At 38.8% G+C, this 19,007-nt stretch overlaps 1 protein-coding gene across 11 annotated transcripts in view; it reads left to right on the top strand.

Moving 5' to 3' along the window:
- The window catches only part of kirrel3b (kirre like nephrin family adhesion molecule 3b), a 164,773-nt gene that overhangs the window by 88,434 nt on the left and 57,332 nt on the right, over nucleotides 1–19,007 (top strand). For all 11 annotated transcript variants that reach the window (XM_041995107.1, XM_041995103.1, XM_041995102.1 and 8 more), the window contains 2 exons: nucleotides 10,943–11,092; nucleotides 16,949–17,098. In XM_041995107.1, coding sequence (XP_041851041.1) covers nucleotides 10,943–11,092; nucleotides 16,949–17,098 — 300 coding nt within the window. The remainder of the gene's footprint in view (nucleotides 1–10,942; nucleotides 11,093–16,948; nucleotides 17,099–19,007) is intronic.

The following is a 19,007-nucleotide window of genomic DNA, read 5'->3' as shown; positions in this document are numbered from 1 at the left end:
TTATGATTCCTTCATGACCTTTACAACCCACTATATGTCAACTGCAGATGAAGACACAGCAGCTTTAAAAGATTTAATAAACCGTTCGTGGCCCCTGATACTCCTCTGTCTGAAATCCGTGAAATCTTGCTTCTTCTGGCCATGTGGCCGACGATAAAGCTCGTGCCTGTGAGGCCTTCCTGCTGTTGCCATTTGTAATTTTTTTTTTTTTTGAAGTCATCATTGGAGGCGATCCGTCTTGATTGTGCCTTGGCAACTGTCATGCTCCACTAATGCGCGATGTGAGAGGGGGCATAAATGCAGTGTCTTCCAGCAGGACTGATGTTTATCTTCCCTGCTTCATGAATTTGCATTCCCACAGATAAAATTTACTCATAATGGCAGGCATCACAGCGTAGATGGGCCAAGTGTATTATCAGTCTGGATACAGTGTTTGTTTTACAAGTGGACAGGCAGGAAAAAAGGATTTGAACATTCTGATGAGATTGATAGTCACACATGCCTCCCTTTATGGGCTAGATAGAGCTTTATGAAATATTCATTATTGGTTACTAACATTGGCAGCATCTGAGGGATTAAATTTTTATATTAATGAGGTAGCCCCATCTAACAGAACTTCTCAGGTTTGTTGAAAGCAGGTTGGGTATCTTTGAGTTTCAGCATCTGACAAGAAACAAACAAACAAATCTCATTATTACACCCATCGATAAATACTTTGGTAAATAATGGAGATCATGACACCCACATTTTCTTTCTTTCTTAAAAAGTGGTTGTTTCTTCAGAACACTTTTTCTTTATATCCAAGTTGTTGATGGGTTGTACATAAAGCTTCTACTGTACATTTACTTTAAAAATACCACTTATGTGGTAGTCAGAATTATTGTCCACATAATTAATACATGCATGCTCTAAATTTCTATAGTTTGACTAGTACTGTATCTGTGTGTGTTGTGCATCTTAATGCACTCCAGATTCACAATTTGTTCTCAGAAATTTAGATTTTACGAGTTTAAAAAAGCAAAATAACAAGAAAATGGCCCCCATTACTAATTATTAACCTTTTATTACCAGTTGATCAGTTTCATTTAATTAGAATTATAAGGTGACTCCTGATGTCAGATTATAAATGAGTTTCATCCTACTATAGAGATGACTGAAGCTCAAGTTTCAGCCGACATGTCTAATAATTAGTCGGCTCTTTTCCTGCCAAGTTTCTGTCACACATTTATGCTAACATTGCTTTAACGCTTCTAAAATTGGCCTCACTTTGTCTTTTTTTTATTTATTTTTTCACCCAGATTTGTCAAAATTCTTTTAGGCATGTCAGTGAATGCATTTATCATCAATCTCAAGTAATTTTCACAAACACAGAATGAAGTCTTACAACCACAGGCAAGATCATTCTTTTGTGTTGCTTTAATGTCAAGTTAATGATGGTGTCACACATAATTGCAAAACCATGGCCATTTAGACCTATGGTGAAATTTCCAGAAAATACAGTTGAGTTGTGAGTTTGTGAATAATCATTTTCTGATGAAGGAAGACATGGAAACGCTTTGCAATTTGCAAGTTTCATTTGGGAGAAATAGATTTAGATAGACTAATCCATATTGCAGGGGATTTGTGTTTAGACTGAACCCCGGGTCTGAATTAAACACCACTGAGGTCTTATTGCAAGAGCTGAGTAATGATTTACAGAGCTTTGGAAAGGATATGAATTAAAAAAAAAAAGGGTCAAATGGTTAGCAAACATCCTCTTTTCTGCAGGGTACATCACCTTTGGGTGGTTTAAATAAATGGGCCAGTCAGAGCTCCTGCAGCAAGCAGAGATGATATTTTTCATTTGATTTACTGTAGGTCCTTGTGATCATTGCAGTACAATCTATAAGACTAAGTTGGTTTAGTCCCTATAACCTCACACCTTTAACAAGCAGCCTGTCACCTATGGCAACACCAGTGCATTAGGAAGATAAAAATATCACCCGCTCGCTTGCACCAGTTTTCTTTCCAGTACTCCCACTTTCATTCCAATTCAATACTAGCAGCGGCAGTGACATAAAACAAAGACACTCTGGCTGCTGGTTATCAAATAACAACACACACAAATACAGTAGTAGCGGTTTAAAAGTTCCCCTGTTTCCATGATGGGTCCTTGACTGGTTCTTGACTGGTCCTTGACTGGTCCTTGACTGATCCTTGGCCGATCCTTCACAGGTCTGTGGGGGTAATGTAATCCCCCGCAATGACGTCGTCAGCGAGGCTCTGCCCCTAAGCAGCCCAAGTAAAAAAACAGCTGCAATCCCTCTTTTGTCCACGGGGAGGAGCAGTGATTTGATCTTGCTGCTCTCTAAACAGTTTATAATGAGCTGTGTCGCTCATTTGTTGCATTTTTGCCAACATTTAAAAAATGATTTGATTTGAAAATGGCGTCAAATAAATGTATCAAAAAAGCCGACATGTGTAGCTAATGGTGTTATGAGGCAAAGCACAACCTCCTCAAGTCGGCTAAGTGGTGAATGTCACTAGCAGCGAGCTTTCTAAACATCCCGAGGAGCGCTGCCAGCGGTCATTTGACTGCAACGTAAGTTATTCACAGTGGGGGTTGATACAGCTGCTGCATAACTGAATATTGACAAAATCATAACGTAATATCGGCAGGTAAAAATAACATAATACTGATAATGTGTAAAGCAGGGATCACAAAAGTCCGGACCCAGCCCAACCTATATTCTGAATTAGGCCTCAAAGTGCTATTATCCTAAGTAGATAAGTAAATAAATGGTTTATACTGTGAAATGAAGTGTCCCTGGATTTTATTCATAGCGATCTAGTGATAAAACGTGATAAAACGTCATACAACTGTGTCTCAGTGGTGGGACAGCCGCCTGCCTGCTGTCTGAAGCAAGCACATGCGCAAAGGCTGGTAGGAATGACAGGAACCAGCAGCCCATCATCACACAGGGTTTGTGATCTTACAGCCAATCAGAAGCAGAGTAGGGCGGCCATTTATTACAACTCCATAGCCGTGATATACGACAGTTTGGCTGAGAAAGAGTCTCCCTGAGCGGCTCTGTGGAAGTTTAGACGTGCTAAACTGCTCGTAAATATTGATGTGTTTACTTTTCCAAACAAGTAAGCAGGTAAAACAATAGACAACAACTATATAATAAAAGTCCTAAAATACCAGGTTCAGCCGTTTAGTTTTTAATACACTATAAGCATGATAGCATGACTGGCGGTCATCAAAAGACCGCTGGCGACGCTTCCAGTGTTTAACACTAGGAAACCCAGAGATTTCTTACCCCTCTACCATGCCCAGAGTACAACCAAAAGGCTGCCCGGTTTGAAATTAACAATTCAATGGCCAACAATTAGCACCTTTACATTTGTAAACACAGCCATTACCTGCCGTTAGCTGTTCAAGCATACTCCTTGGGGGGAGGAGTGTGCTTGAAAAGAGCCTTGTGGACTGTGCTGTATAGTTTCACTCACCACAAACGGTATTTGTGCTTTTGACCATTTCTCACATTTTCATGTACCCTTTATTGAGCATTGGTCATGTGAGTTTTCATCGTCATCACACTATTGTACGCCCAGCTTGCTTTCAAGTGAGAGATTATCACATTTCTGTTTCCACAAAGGCAAGAAGGAAAGCATAATCAAGTATTTCAAATGAGAGATAATTACATTCCTTTTGACCTGGGAACAGAAAAGCAAAATCAATTTAATGTTCCTCACTTCCTAATATGGTGCAACAAGGTTCACAGTCCTCAATGTTTTTAGTAAAAAAATAAAAAAATTAAAAAACACCTTACTAACAGGGTGGAATGGAACATAACAGAGTGGAACAGAATATAACAGGGTGGAAAATATTTGTTCCCAATTCCAAATAAAAACGCTTCAATGGCCAGATGATCAGCAATGAATAAAGATATTTCTACCGTGATCCAGATTTTTTGTTTGTTGTTTTTTTTTGTTTTACATTTTAGATTTTGTAAGAGATGGGTGTGTTTTAACAACAGCAGTTTTATCCGTGACTTTAATCGATAATTATTATCATTATCCAGTGTATAAAAATGTTGGTGTAAAAACGCCAAAGATAGATAAGCATGATGCTGAACTTCGTGGTCTTAGCTCCTGGTTTGGTGTGTCTTGTTCTGTTTATTATCATTCTGAAAGGTATACCAAGTTATGCAGCCCACAACTTGAACAAAGGCTAAATTCCTCAACATTCGCACTTGCTCCATAAAATTACCATCTCCAAGGCTCCTCCACCACCACTTTGACTATGGATTGATAAGTAAATGAGCCACAGTTTTGTAATTGTTGCATTGTCAAAACAGTTCTGTTAGTGTTGTCACACAAAATTCAGTAGACTAGTTGGTTCCTATGCAGTGAATTTACATGTTATTACAAAAATACACAATAATAAAATAGGCAAGTGGCAAGATTAGAATAATGTTATAAGTTCTGCGCAAAGACTCCTTTTTCATTTTCCAAAACAAAACTGACATAAACAATCTTGAAAAAAAATGTGCACGTAGGCTATGAGGAAAGAATGAATGCAATGAAGTAGGGACTGGTTGAATAAACACGGTTTAACTGGACGCCTAAGCGAGCGCGTTGCAGGATGGCTCCAGATTTTATTGTCAAATGGTTCCAGGTCAACCAAGTCCGAACTGCTTAGAGCAGAGTCCTGCACGGTTCCGTTTTGCTACGCATACCTGCTCTAACCCGTTAGAATGACTCCCGAACCCGACTCGTCACCAATGTATTTATTCCATTTAAATCCGAACCAGACTGATGTTTAACCCGCGACCCGAGCCATTAACGCATCATTGCCATGCTGCACCGCTTCTTTTCCATTATTATAGCCTAAATCCGGCGGCAGAAAACTCTGCTGCGCAAATACCAGCGTAAAATAAACTTTCATATATTTTCTCTGTGTTGTTGTAGTATATTCAGATGATAAAACAACAATATAATAAAAAAGAAGACTTGGAAGGAGGAACAGCGGTGCAGTAGACTATGGCACACGTTAACGTTAAAAAGCACACTGCTTGTTGTAAATACTTGGTTTATGCTTTAAGAGGTAAATATTTTGGTTAACATGTTGAAGAAATATCGTTGTTTCTTTTTTCATCTCTTGCTATGCTATTGAATTTGGCAACATTAACATGGAAATTCACTGCATTAGGACCGACTAGCCTACTGAATTTCTGGTAGCATGACAACACAAACTGGACTCGTTTGACCACTCTTACCCAATGTGCAACAATCACAAAACTGGGTCACTTGTTCAGCTGCCTCATTGCGGCTCATTTACGTATCAATCCACAGTCAAAGTGGTGGTGGAGGAGCCTAAGAGATGGTAATTTTCTGGAGCAAGTGCGAATGTTGAAGAAGGCGCATGTTCAAGTTGGGGGCTGCATACAGTACCTTTTGGAATGGTAATCAGAGCGTGTCGGGGAATAGCCCACCTGGAGGGGTGACGTAATCGGGATTCCCGGCGAGCAGGAAGTCGCAGCACAGCGAGTGTTGGATGTCCCCCCGCGATTAGACACATTGAAGTGGAAGAAATTATCTCCGATCCTGCGTGGGGCTTTTATCTGTCGCCCTGTCTTCTTATGGAGGTGAAATAAATAATATGAGAATAAAATAACCCTTGCTAGCTACCTCAAACACATTCTGTGTTGCTTGATCCAAATCTGATTTGTCTATGTTAATAATGCTAATATTAAAAGATTAATCAGTATGATAAATACATCCTATTGAGAATAGAGCTAGGGGCTGTGATCCAGTATTTGAAAGGTTTTATTAACCTACTAGCATTCATTTCTGAATAAAACAATTGGCAGCGCACAAGCATGTTACAATTTCACATTCCACGTCAAACGATGATTATGTATTAAGTTTTATGCATTTTTATGAATTGTGACTGGCCATCAGAGGTGCTTTGAGTGGCGCCTCTGCCGGTCAGTGTAAATTCAGATAAAATCTGACAGACTACGGGCGATGAGAAGTCTGTGAGAGAAGCGCCATCTTCTGGGTCTACCCTATATTACAAGGAATGGGTGGAGTTTGATTAAAACATCGACACTCCCAGGAGAAGGAGGGGGCCTCTCTGGCGGCTGGAAGTTGGAAGGCAGCTGGCTGGAACTGGAATGGAACTGGGCTGGTATTCGGCTGGCTTTCAGCTTGGATGGGAACTTTTAAACCGCTACTACTGTACCTTCCCCAGTCTCCTGTGCTTCTAAATTGTTGGTGTAAAATGCCCAGGCCAGAGGGGTAATAGTTTTTGGTAATGATCATGGGCTAAGCTTTGGAGCTGTGTGGCCACATGCCACACAGACAGCATGCTGATTATTCCTCTGAAGTGGGTTGGATGTGTGTCCGTAACGGTAATTTCCAGGCCTGATTGGCAAAGAGCGATGAAATTGGGGGCAGTTAGCACTGAGGGGAAAATAGCGCTGGAGTGTGTGGAAATGCAGCAGTCATCCAATGGTAAACAAATTATCTGAAGTGAAATGGCAACATTAGGCAAAAGCAAAAATGCTGGTCCATATTAGGAAACATGGCTCTGGTGCTCATTGTTTAACTACCTGCCTTTTTTTTTTTAACAGCATTGAAACAACTGGGCAGTCCTCACCAAAGATCTCTGTCCTCAAGTGCTTAAATACTGGGTATTCAAATAGACCAAGCTTTGATTGGATGCACATAATCATACTTTCAGTGCCTAAGAAGAAAGAAAAAATAAAGGAAAAAGAGAGAATATATGGAAATATCTTTCTCACACAAATTTTAATAAAGATAAGTAACTCTGCATCTAATCCATGCAGATGCCCATTCTGTGATTGCTTTGTCAAACTGGACGAAGGTAAAGGTTAATTAAAAAGAACAATGCTTAAAAGCAAGCAGCAGAGCAAAACTAAGTCAGTTCTGACTTTACAGACCTTTTAAAACATAATATGTATTTATATAAAAACAGACAAAGTTGCTAGCTTTTTCTTTTTATTTAATTTTTGTTTTTTTTTGTTTTGGAGGTCTAGTCATATTAGCGGTCTGGCTGTTGCTGAGTGAAGAATGCCCACGGGGCTCTCTGTTGTCTCTAGCGACAGACAAAAGGTGTTTGTTTCAGCTCTGTGTGCCCACACATTCACAGAACCTGAAGCCAAGGCCCATTTGACTCACAGCAAATAGACATGCCTACACTGTTTTCTATTTGATTTTATTTACCTTCTTTCTTTTTGTTATTATTATTATTATAATTATTTTACCAAGCTCTCAAGTAAACTCTGTTAGGGTGCTTTTAAAAAGTGCTATTAACGTGGCTCTCTGGCTCTTCAGGCACCCGCATCCTGCCAGTGATGAAGACTAAATTGAGGTGCTTGATTCTTAATTGCTCTTTTCAGTTCTGAAAATATTTGTCATCGCTAAGAGCATGGACAGGTTGTCTTTTCTATGTATCATGCCATGCCTGGCAAAGGATATAAAATGAGGCAGATTAGGTAGCATTTTTTTTTTCTCTCTCACCTACGCTGTGATGCCCAGTGAAGTATAAACCTGGCAGATGTGATAGAGATTAATTCATTGCAGAGGGGATGGATAGATGGATGAATGAATGTAGCCACCTTGATGGAAGACCTAGCCCTCTCTCACATCTCCTCATTTCTCTGCAGCTCTGTCTCTATGAAGACACTATTGTTGCAAAACCCAGCCATGCTTTAAATTGAATGAAGGAGGTCACTTTTAACTGATTAAGTGACAAGTACAAGCTCTTGTCAGTTAACGCTTTGATTTTCTCTGAATTCTGAAAGCTTTTGAGGACACAGTGAAGAAGAAAAAAAAAAAAACCCAGAAAGCTTTGGAAAATTCATTTTTAACCCTTTGAACCCCATATGTCCACTATATCTATTTGGATATATCTCTGCAACAACAAGCTCAATTTGAATACTTTTGGAGTCACAGTAAAGGGAACCATTTTGAGATGTGTCCATATGGGTAAATACATGTGTAAATCTTGCTAGCAAAAAATGGCAAATAGCAGAGATGAAATAAAGGCTTGCCTGCAAAAGCAAAGACTTTTAAGCTCTAAACCTCTTTCAAATCATAGTACAAAATGTGAATGTTATCTCTGCAGAGGCCAACTTTGATAAAGTGAAGCAGAAGAATATTTGAAAGGTTTTTATCACAGACAGTTCAAGCAAGGTCTCCAAAATGGACATTTTGGCAAAGTTTGGTACCACTTGTGTTCTCCCAAAATGTTATACTATAATCTAGTTTTATTTTAATTGTTTATTGTTATTATTATTATTATTATTTTGACATTGTTGTTCAATTTGTAAAGTCTTTTTTTGTAGTTTCAGTGTCTCATGGTAGCCATGTTTCTTGCATGGCTCTGTTCAGTGTTACTAGTATTCCATTGTTATAATGATTAAAATATGTTCATTTGAAGTTCCTAGTAAGTATAATCTCCATAAAGCCCTTAATTATCATGGGTTAGACCCTCCCTGTGGTTAGATTTTCAGATCTTTAAAAAAATTGTTTGTCTTTTTTTTTTTTTTTTTTTTTTTTTAGGATTTTTCTTTTTGAAAAAGGTCACTCCTATTCACAACATTTTATTCATTAACAAAGAGAGAAGTTGGTTATTCCCTTCCAATTTACCTATACTAAAGATACAGCATCCCTATACACGTTGGTGCTTTGTGGGTCTGCTTCCATAGAGACCAAGGTGAGCTGAGGGAGCAGCCATAAAATGTGGTCGTTAGTAGATTTTCCACTTTATATGTGATAGGGACTAACACGCTAACACTAATGCAGTCTCATTTCAGACGCAGCCACTTTAAATTGCCTTTCTGACTAGCTAGTCTCTAGCTAGCTAATGGGCTAGCTAGTTCCCAGCCACTTTCCAGTCAAGACGAGTCTTCCACACCATAGAATGGGATGTTATCACAGCCATGAAACTGGCAGAGAATCGGCTGGGAGGTGGATGGGCTGTACATATTTTGTTCCACAGTGCAGAATCTTCACAATAAAGGCCAGAAAATTGTAGAAGTTCCACATATTCTGGGCTCCAAAATCATGAAATGCCCAAATGTGCCCTTTTAAAGTTGCAATACTATAACTTGGATTGTGTGAAAATGTTATGCATGCCTTACCGTCCCAAATATAGTATCAAAGCCTACAAAAACAATCAATCAATCTAAACTATTAGAGACTCCTTGACAAGTTGAACATGAGGCAATGTTTTGGCAAAGAAATAATTGAAAAACTGTTTCAAAAGAATGAGACAGGAGTGAGTATACTTAGAAGCCTGCAGGCATGTGTAGTACCAGCAGAATGATCCCTTCCATGCTAAATCAATTATAGCACAGGCTGAACCGTTTGATAGTATAAGTCATGACCGAGAAGATATAGGGTCCCTTCATGTTTACAATGATTTTGTGAGCAAGACAATATATCTGATGAGTAGCTGTCTATACATTGGCCTGCTTTATGTGTGTGCAGACAGGAGAGTACAGCTCAGATAAGCTCCTCCCATGGGAACACAGTTACAGCTTTAAAAAAAAAAATAAAACTGTCTGAGCTGTCAGAGTATGAAGGGCAGTGCAATACAGGGATCACCCACAACATGCACATTTTTAAAGTTAGCCACATAGAAGGTCTTGATGTCTTGATCCCCAAGTTGATGTAAAGGCTCATTATATGCTTTGAGAGAGAGCACCTAATATCTCTTTGGGGAATTTGTGTTGTGCATGAGTGTGTAAATGTGCAAAACAAAGTTCAAGGCTGAAGAAAATACCTCAGAGATTCAGATTTTCAATCAAACCTAAATTAATTTTTTAAATGACAACACTTTATTTATTAATGTGGTGTGACATTTTGTGGAGTGGGTATTTCAATTTGAAATATAAAGCAAAGTATACAGAGAAGCTTTGGAACAACAAGATGCATGAAGAAAACACACTTTCACAGTCCATGCAGTCCTTATCTTATTATTGTAATTCACTACAGGCCACATCTTTTGTCAGTGCTCATTTGCATATGATTAAGGTAAATAATGCACCCGTATGGGCATAATGGGAAAATGTGCACCAGTTTGTGCATTATTGCATCTGTGTTTCAGTTTCTTCATTTATCAAGGAGATGGGGTATTAAGTTAAAAAGGTGGACAATTGGATCCAAACAATTAGGTGGAGAAGTTTGATAATGAGAGCAAACTGTGAACACAGCTGTCTGAAAGCACGAGTGAGCAAATAACACTTTGAAAACCTTTGTTGCAGTTTTGGCTAACAAAACAACCGGAAATAAACTCATGTTAGTGTGTGCAAGCTTAAGCACTATTCTGCCCATCCCAACCCCAACCCCAACACACCTTGTGCTGTCACTTCCATCCCCATTAACACACCTATAATGGAGTTTACTACACTGTACTTTCTGCATGAACACGCAGCAGAGCAGTGCACTTAATAGCAGCTGCACTGTTGGAATACATGGGTGTGAGCTGGAGTTAATGTATGCTGTTAGGGTAGTGTTGGCAGACAAGATCTTGTTATCTGCTGTGGTGTGTATGGGCCCAGCCCATCTGCACGGTGACATCCTTCATAAATGAGCCAAGCTGAGCTGTGATAGCTGTCTCTTAGCCTGTGCTTCAGTTTTACTGTTGCACTCTGATGCCTGCACAGTATCTTGTCTTTGTATCATGAATAGTAAAATGATGTGCCACATTTGTGTATCACCCCTTCAGGTTCTTGAGGTTTGAGTTAAATTGATGGAAATTGGAGTATCGTTCACATTTACTCTCATTTAGCATTGTGAGATTGAACAGAACACTTACTCCTCTCAGGATTTTGAACTTTCATTACCCCTTTGCCTTGATTATTGTAAAATAATGTAACAAGTCTGAACTAACATCCTTCTTTTCTTTTTGTTTGGCTTAAAGGGGCGGATGGCATGTTTTCCCAGCAGCCACAGGATCTGGTGGTGGTGGCAGGCCAGCCTGTGACGTTACCATGCACCATCCCTGGTTATCATGGCGTTGTTCTGTGGATCAAAGACGGCCTGGCACTAGGAGTGGGCAGAGACCTTTCTGGTATGAAGCACCATTTATCATCATTTGTTTATTAATAACACTCTCATATGTAACTGTCAGATTCAAATGGATGCTTTTGTCATCTACCGCCTCCACATGTCAACAAGCTACCCTTTGCCAAATGCATGATATCACTGACAGATTAAAATAGCTTCTATAATAGTGTGCTTAAGAAAAACTACATCACAAGAAAAAATATTATTCAACATGACCAAACTGAATCCAAAATGAATTTGTGTTTCTGTGGCATATATACTTTAATCTGCTGTGCTTAAAAAAATACATGTGAGAGTAGAAAGGGACATCAGGCATTGTACTGGTCTTTCTCTGGTGCTCCAGGTGCTAAAGGGTATGTTGAAAAGTAACTAGTGCTCCATTAATTTCATCATACCTCATGGATAATTGTAATTGTTTAATCTGGAGTAAAGTGACTGCTGTACTGTCTTTTAGTAGCCTGTTGCTAAATGACTCTATGAATGTGGCCTTGGACATGAGCATCACCTTGCTGAAATACAAGGAAGCACAATACTTCTCTGAGCAAGAATTTAGAACCCTTTTGAAGGGTTTGAGGGAAATCTGTAGAGGTTTTGTACAGAGTCTTCAAATTTTGCTTCCATTGAGCCAAATTTTCTTTCATTTTTAAAATGGTCTTGAGCTTTACTGAAGGACTTTCAAAGTCTTTTTCTTATTTTTTTTTTTTAGTACTTTTCCCCTCATTTTTAAGCCCAATGCATGTCACTTAATCACTGACCTAGTCACTAAGGAATACAAAAGCACAAAGTGGATTAAATATTATTACATATACACATAACACACAAAAAATAGTTTCTTTAGACAGACACCCTGACACTAGCAGCATGTAGATAAACATATAATTCGTTCACATTTCTTACCAATATCAAAGTCATAAACTTGTATAAAATTAGTTAACTTGGGAAATGAATGACAAGAAAAGTGACAGGTCTAAAAATGTTTCTGCAGCAAAATGTGAGAGAAATGACTTTTAGAAATATATTTGTGAAGAATATAAAAACCCTTCCCCAGCAACTCCTGTTTGCAAAAGACTCACCAAAGGGTGACCGTCAACTATTCAAAAGGATTGGAAATAGAGACCGAGGTGTGATAATTTACTGAATAACTGAACCTTTTAAGGAAATCAACACATAGACTTTTTTTTTTTTTTTTTTTCGGGACAGCTTTAGTTGTTATGAGGCTAAAATGATGTAAAATGAATGTATCAATAGATATAACACCATAAAAGCCAACAAAAAGATCTAAGCAGAATTAATTTCTAATTTTTTTCCAATAGACAAATGACTTTTTTGTCACTTGTTGAACTTTGGCTGCTACTGATTGGTTAGTACCGTGAATTTAAGCTATCTGATTGGTCAACAATTTTTTCATAATTTCATTTTAAAAAATGTATTTTAACAACATAGCGGGGATAGCATTTTTTTTTTTTTTTTTTTTTTAGGAAAATTAGGTAAATAATCTTGATATTACTCATTGTGGGTTTACCATAGAGTCTCCAGATAAACACTACATTTTTGTGGCTAGATTTTAAACCTAGAAAATGTCCATAGATCACCTAAAGGGTAAACTATTGATCACAATTTACTCTACAGAGTTTCACTGTTCCTGAGAAATAGTTGATCACATAGGTGGTAGTGCTCGGGGGTTTAAAGTTTAAAGGGTTAAAGTATTGTGGGATTATATTGACAGAAAATCAAAACACAGCAACATCCACAAAAAAACAAAACAAACAAACAAACAAACAAAAAAAGCTTTGCCTTGAAGCAATCATATTTAGAGAAATGAGGGTTAACCAAAGCCTTTTAAACACCACTGGATATACAGTAATTCTCCCAATATAACATGTGCTATAACTATATAACCTATGTGTACTCAGCACTCAATAAACAGCAGAATACATTATTTTGCTGGCAGAGTATTTGTTAACGAGCTTTGCCTCAGACACCTCCGAACTGTAAGGACTGAAAAACCTGGATTTAATTGCAATTCAGTGCACAATAGCACAACTGTGGCCATTTTCAAAACCCAAATGCTTCTTATGGTCATGAATGATTAAATATGTACCATGATAAAGATTGGGGGTTTTCTACCCTTTGACTTTTGGCAGACTCCTTCCTGTTGCAGATTGGGTTTGTAATTAAACCTCAGTGGCTGACAGAGCCCCGGTAAAGCCATCCTATTCTCTCTTCAGGTCCTTATCAGGCCCACGGGAGGCTGAGAGGTAGCTGTAAACAATAGTCCTGCAGCCTTCAAGTCTCCTTTGGAGCAAGAGGAGGTAGTACTTATGATTGCTTGAGGTAGAATGAAATAAAAAGGGAGGGAGGGATGGAGGGAGAGAAAGCACAATTTTATAGTGGCTAGGAACTGCACTGAGATGTTTATCTTCTTCTATTTTTATTGATTTAACATGACAAGATGATCAAGATGAAATCTTATTTTAACAGTGGGAAAAGTCAGAGGAAGGCATAAAAAAAAATAAATAAAAAAAAGAACATTGAGTCGCAACACTCGAGGAGCCTACAGAAGACCTTCAACAATACATCCGTGAATAGCTTAATAGTCATGGACAGGATAAAGTATTCCAGGCCCTCTTCACATCTATTCTCTCTCAGAAAACAGCTGAAGTGTTAAGAAAAAGGAGTTGGATTTGTAAGAAGAAGGAATAGCCGCCTGTATGCATGAAGAAAAAGGTTTCTGAAATCACTAATACCATACGGACAGGGGTTGAGTGACTTCTTTTGAGACAGATGACACTTTGTCAAAGTAAGCGCTCCACAGCTGTCCTCTTTTTATCACTCCTGCCTACCTAAACACGCAACACATGCAGCAGCAAAAGAGTGATGGTACATCAGCGTGAGATGTACACAATGAAAGGAAAGTGGCAGCTGTATACATAAAAAGTGCAACGCATCAAATGTTGCACGGAGCATTTCAATAATATAGGTCTGCTCTGCTTTTCATAGAAAGAAGCTGCGCTGGCAGCGTGCTACGCCTGGGACCTGTTTCCATTCACAGGAGCAGTGATTAAACCCAGAGAACTCTTTCACCATTCAGAGCGAGAAATCACAGCACAAAAGCCAATGATTCCTATCTGTCCCTGAATTTCCTCTTCATTCCCTTTTGTGTCACGCTTTTCCACTCTAATTAAAGAAAAGTGCAGTAGCCCCACAGCGGCTCAACATACCAATCAATGTCATGAATATGCATGATGTGGAATGTATCTGTTGCACATGACAAAGGCAACAATGGCAGCTATAACAGAATTCTCCTGGCACACTACAGAATGAGGGGTAGAATGATGTGTTTGTATACATTTTGAAAAGAAAGACTGACGGCAGACCTTTGGAAGCACGTGTGTGTCACTCCAGCCTCTCATGAGAACAAATTGAACGCCAGTCATCTGTTCACAGGTGCAACAAACCTGTTTCTATCCCCTGGTGGTTACACTGTGCAAAACGCGTTCTAGGTGAATGCCATAAATCACCAGGCCATGCCTCAAGTGTCTGTATAGTTACATACACACACACATGCATGCACACCATTGATTCAGCCTCAAGACAAATCCATTTCTCCCTGATGGATTCATTACTCCTTAATGGGCCTATTTTACATTGTTTGCTTTGGGTAACACATTGTGTCTTTGAAATGTGCTGAGATCTAAGATCAATGGCCCTTTGTAGGTACACATCACATGTGCAGAGGTGATCAGTCTTCATGTGTGCCAGCATAATTTCAATCATACTGACAAAATGCGTGATCAAGGTGCTTATAAGGTGGCAAAACGCATTACGGTATGTTTGTATTCTTTGAAAATGAGATGGTAGCCATCTTATCATTTACAATCCATCACAAATGCAAATGACTTCTCATTTTTGGATCTGGCTAATGAAACAAGATGAGACTGGAAGAGAGCCATGTCTTTACTCGCTGATATTTTTCTTAGTCTGCTGAAGGTGCAGATGAGCTAACTGGCAAAATCATTTGTTTGTGGAAGAGAAATTTGCACAGCTTATGCAGCACTATGATGAAGACAAGCTAAACAAACTGAGTGTGAAGCATGTTGTGTTCCTTTGGTTGGTGCAGTTAACCAAAGGAGTCAACTCAAGTTCACATGCATTCAGATTTCTGCTATGATCATTACCCTTGTGATCCACAGTGGCATTATTGCTTTGGATCTCATCAATGCACATAAAACTGAAGCAAAATGGTTCTCTGGATGACCTTGTGCACATAATGGCACTTCCTCAACTTTAGGCATCATTCTTAGCATGAAACAGCAGAAAGCTCATTCTCAGTGATTATTAATGGAAGCTTTTACCTGTGATCAGGTCCTTGTTAACCCTGCAGCGGTGTCAATCTATTTTACTTAAGATCTGCTTTTTGAAAGTGTAGACACATTATAGCAAGTAATGTCAAAGTAAGGAGACATGCAATTATTACTCACAGCAAAACATCAACTGATGTTTTCAACTTTCTTCTTTGCTCATCTTAGTTGTTTCGCCACCTATTTTGCTTCCCACTGTTTATGTTCTCCCGAGTTTTAATATTTTTGTTAAGGCGTCCTTTTGTCCTTCGTCCTCCTACAGTATAGACTCTTAAGATTAAAGGCCTCACATAGGAGGATGAAATGCAGAAAGTGGCTTAATCGACTGTAACTCACCCCACCAGCCTATAATGAGGCCCACTCCATGCTCTATTAAAAGCTACTGGATTCAATGAAGCAACAGTCAGTAATTGGACCAGGAGCCTATGATGGCAACAGACATATTCAAGGGCTTATGAGGCTGCCCAAAAACTGGGTTTGAAACTATATAATCGGCACGTTTTTAAACGAATATCAGTTAAATATTAGAGACAAATCAATGTTACTTCCCTAATATTTGTAGGCAATAACAGACATACTTCTTTTGGAAGCTGAATGACAAGTGAGCAAGACCAAAGAATGAACTTTTGTTTTAATGAACAAAGTACAGAGTTGAAGTGAGGCTTTAAGAAATCTCTGGCCTCGTCCTCCGGTGAAATTTTTCAGTTTAATTCACCAATCAATTACAGAAGGACAACTGGAAGAAAAAGACATACTCAACTTGAAATTCTTCACATTTTTTGAAGTGTAGTTTTTTTTTCTGTACACAAATTGTATCCACAATAATTAGAAAGGAGGTAAAAAGAAAAGGGATCTTCAGAGATGAGCCATTCTGAAAGTGTGTAAAAATACCCCACTGTGTGCTCTTTGGTTAAAAAGATAGTTCTTCCCGTTTATTTTCCCAACGAAGAGATGCATTCTGCAACAATTGTGCAATGCAAATTTTGATAATAATGAAGAGGATATCTTTAAAACCATCTTCCTTGACTTTCACAGGTCTCTTGGATATTTCTCTGCTTTCCTTGATTATTAAACTATAAATCATTTGATAGAGAAACAAGTCAGACTAGAGCAGTTCCTGTTTACTGTTGCAGTAAAAAATAATTCTGCTGGATGCAGCAACCTCCTCGGCTGCTCATTAACGTTGCCAAGAGTGCTGTAAAGATATGCATGAAAAGGTATTAACCCATAAACAATTTCATGATATGCACCAATAATGTAACCATACTCCTTACTACTCTCCCTTTTTAAACGATCTGCTTTTGCAGCTCACCTAATGTGTGCACAGCAGTACTGAGTATGGTAACATGGACACATGTTCGTGCTTGACAATAAATCACATCATGCTTATGAAAGGCTTCAAAATGACAAAACTACCTAATGGCAGATGAGCAGTTTTTTTGTGGGTTTTTATTGGTTTTGAAGGTGATTTAGAATAAACAAATGTGTTTGCACTGCAGGCTATCCACGTTACACAGTGATTGGCGACCATGGTTCAGGAGAGCATCATTTGCGAATCCAGCGCGTCGAACTGATGGATGATGCCGTGTTCGAGTGCCAGGCTGTCCAGGCTGCCATGAGGTCCCGTCCTGCCCGGCTCACTGTGTTGGGTAAGTCCAAACTGAGTACACACAGACATCAAACAACCAAATTCCCCTAGTGCCAGCCTTGATTCAATCACTGCAGCACAAAGCAATTCATGGGCGCCAACGAGCTTCCGCACCTACTTTTAACTTTTTTTCTTATTTGTGTGTTGTGCAAGTGCTTTTGTTAAATTAAAAAGCACAATGACACATCACAAGAACATGACTCTTTTATTGTTGATTTTTATTAAAGTAAACTTTTGTGTTTCAGCACAATGAACAAGCCAACACAATCACTCAGAACTGACAATACCTGGGCTCAAGAAGACCTTCAAAAATTCCTGCAGCTTTACACCGATAATAGCCTCAGTTTGTGACCTTGTTTACTTTTTAAATACAAATCAAATAGACAAGTAGATACACAAAGAAGCAATAGTCTTTGTAAATATAAAGAATAAATAATATCCATAATATCCAAGAGGGGGGAAGAATGTCAAATGAAACATGAGTAAGGATTACTCAAATACAGCTTGCAAATGTAGCTGAGGAGCTAAAAGAATCAAATTAATCAGTAATGACCTTATACAGATGCATTTACTTGGGTCAGGCTGTTGCCAGCCAGTTTCCAACCAGTGGGATTAGTGTTGCAGCCATGATGCTGGTGAATTGCCCATGCACAAAACAGCTGGATATTTTAATCAGCTAATTCTTTGATTTGTCTGCCACACTTTTTAGTCTCGCCCTTTAGTTTAAAAAAAAAAAAATGTTGCTATGTGGGTGCATTTATAACTATTCACTTGTATTTGTTTGCAAGGAGGTGGCAAAGTTAATCAAAGCATCTTTACATAACAGGTACTCATGTTTAAATTTTTAACATATCATAAAATGATTGAATAAGTGAGTGTCCATTTTCAATATTTCTTTAAGCTTGATGTTTACAGGCTCTTAATTAAACGTCAGAGGGTTATTGTTAAGAATTGCCATTTTTATTTTACTATGCAGTGGTCTTCCAACCTGTGGCCCATCTCATGTCTTGCTTGGCTCCCCTCACCCTTACCACTTCCTTTCATAGCCTCCTCCACTGAATGGCTGCAGAGGAGAAAATGTAGCGGGAATCTATGACAGAGCAAAAGAGAACAAGAGAAAAGAATGTATAAGAGGAGCAGGGAGACTGAGCAGGGTGTCTGCCACACCACCAGCGACTGATCCGCCTTATTGATCCAGCCTAATGAAAAGTGAAACTAATGATTTGTAGGAGCGCAGGAAGCAAGAGAAGAAGAGAGAGGGTAAGACAAATTGTGGCATGACATTTCTCTGGCCCTGGTGAGCCCCCCACCTCCTGCAAATGGTTATAAGTGAATAGTTATGGATGCTCCTACAGAGCGCTGTCATTGCTGCACTTTTAATTTTTCTCTCTTTTTACTTGCTTTCCTATTTTTCCGTGCTTTTTTTTATATATAAAAGGGCAGGATTGAAAAAAGAGTGACTGACAAATCAAAGAATTGCCCATTTAGAAAGGCTGACCACTTCATGCAAGGACCATCCATTCCCTGACAATTTTCTACCAGGTCCAAAGCTGTAACACCACTCCTACTGACTGGAAACAGGCTGGAAACAGACTGACTCACATCTCTGTACAAGTTCATTGCTGATAGATTTGATCAGATCAGCTGTTTAACTGTATCCACATAGTTGATTTTAAGTTATAATTTTTTCATATTTCTTTCTTCTTTCCTCCAAGATTCATCATTACACTTGCCATTTCATGAAGAGATGTCACCATGAGTGAAGATTTGCAATTACAGTAACTTATGATTTGCATCGGTTTTGTGTTTCATCTCCACTCGGCACTGTGGCTTTCATTATAGGCATAACTGACACCGACTGCACCAAATACTTAAAACAACAATAATATTTGCTAATGCTTGATGTCTGT

The sequence above is a fragment of the Melanotaenia boesemani genome, chromosome 9 (genome assembly GCF_017639745.1).
Source record: "Melanotaenia boesemani isolate fMelBoe1 chromosome 9, fMelBoe1.pri, whole genome shotgun sequence".
Lineage (NCBI taxonomy): Eukaryota > Metazoa > Chordata > Actinopteri > Atheriniformes > Melanotaeniidae > Melanotaenia > Melanotaenia boesemani.
The sequence above is the reverse complement of the archived record's forward strand: the minus strand, read 5'-3'. Positions and strand labels throughout refer to the sequence as shown.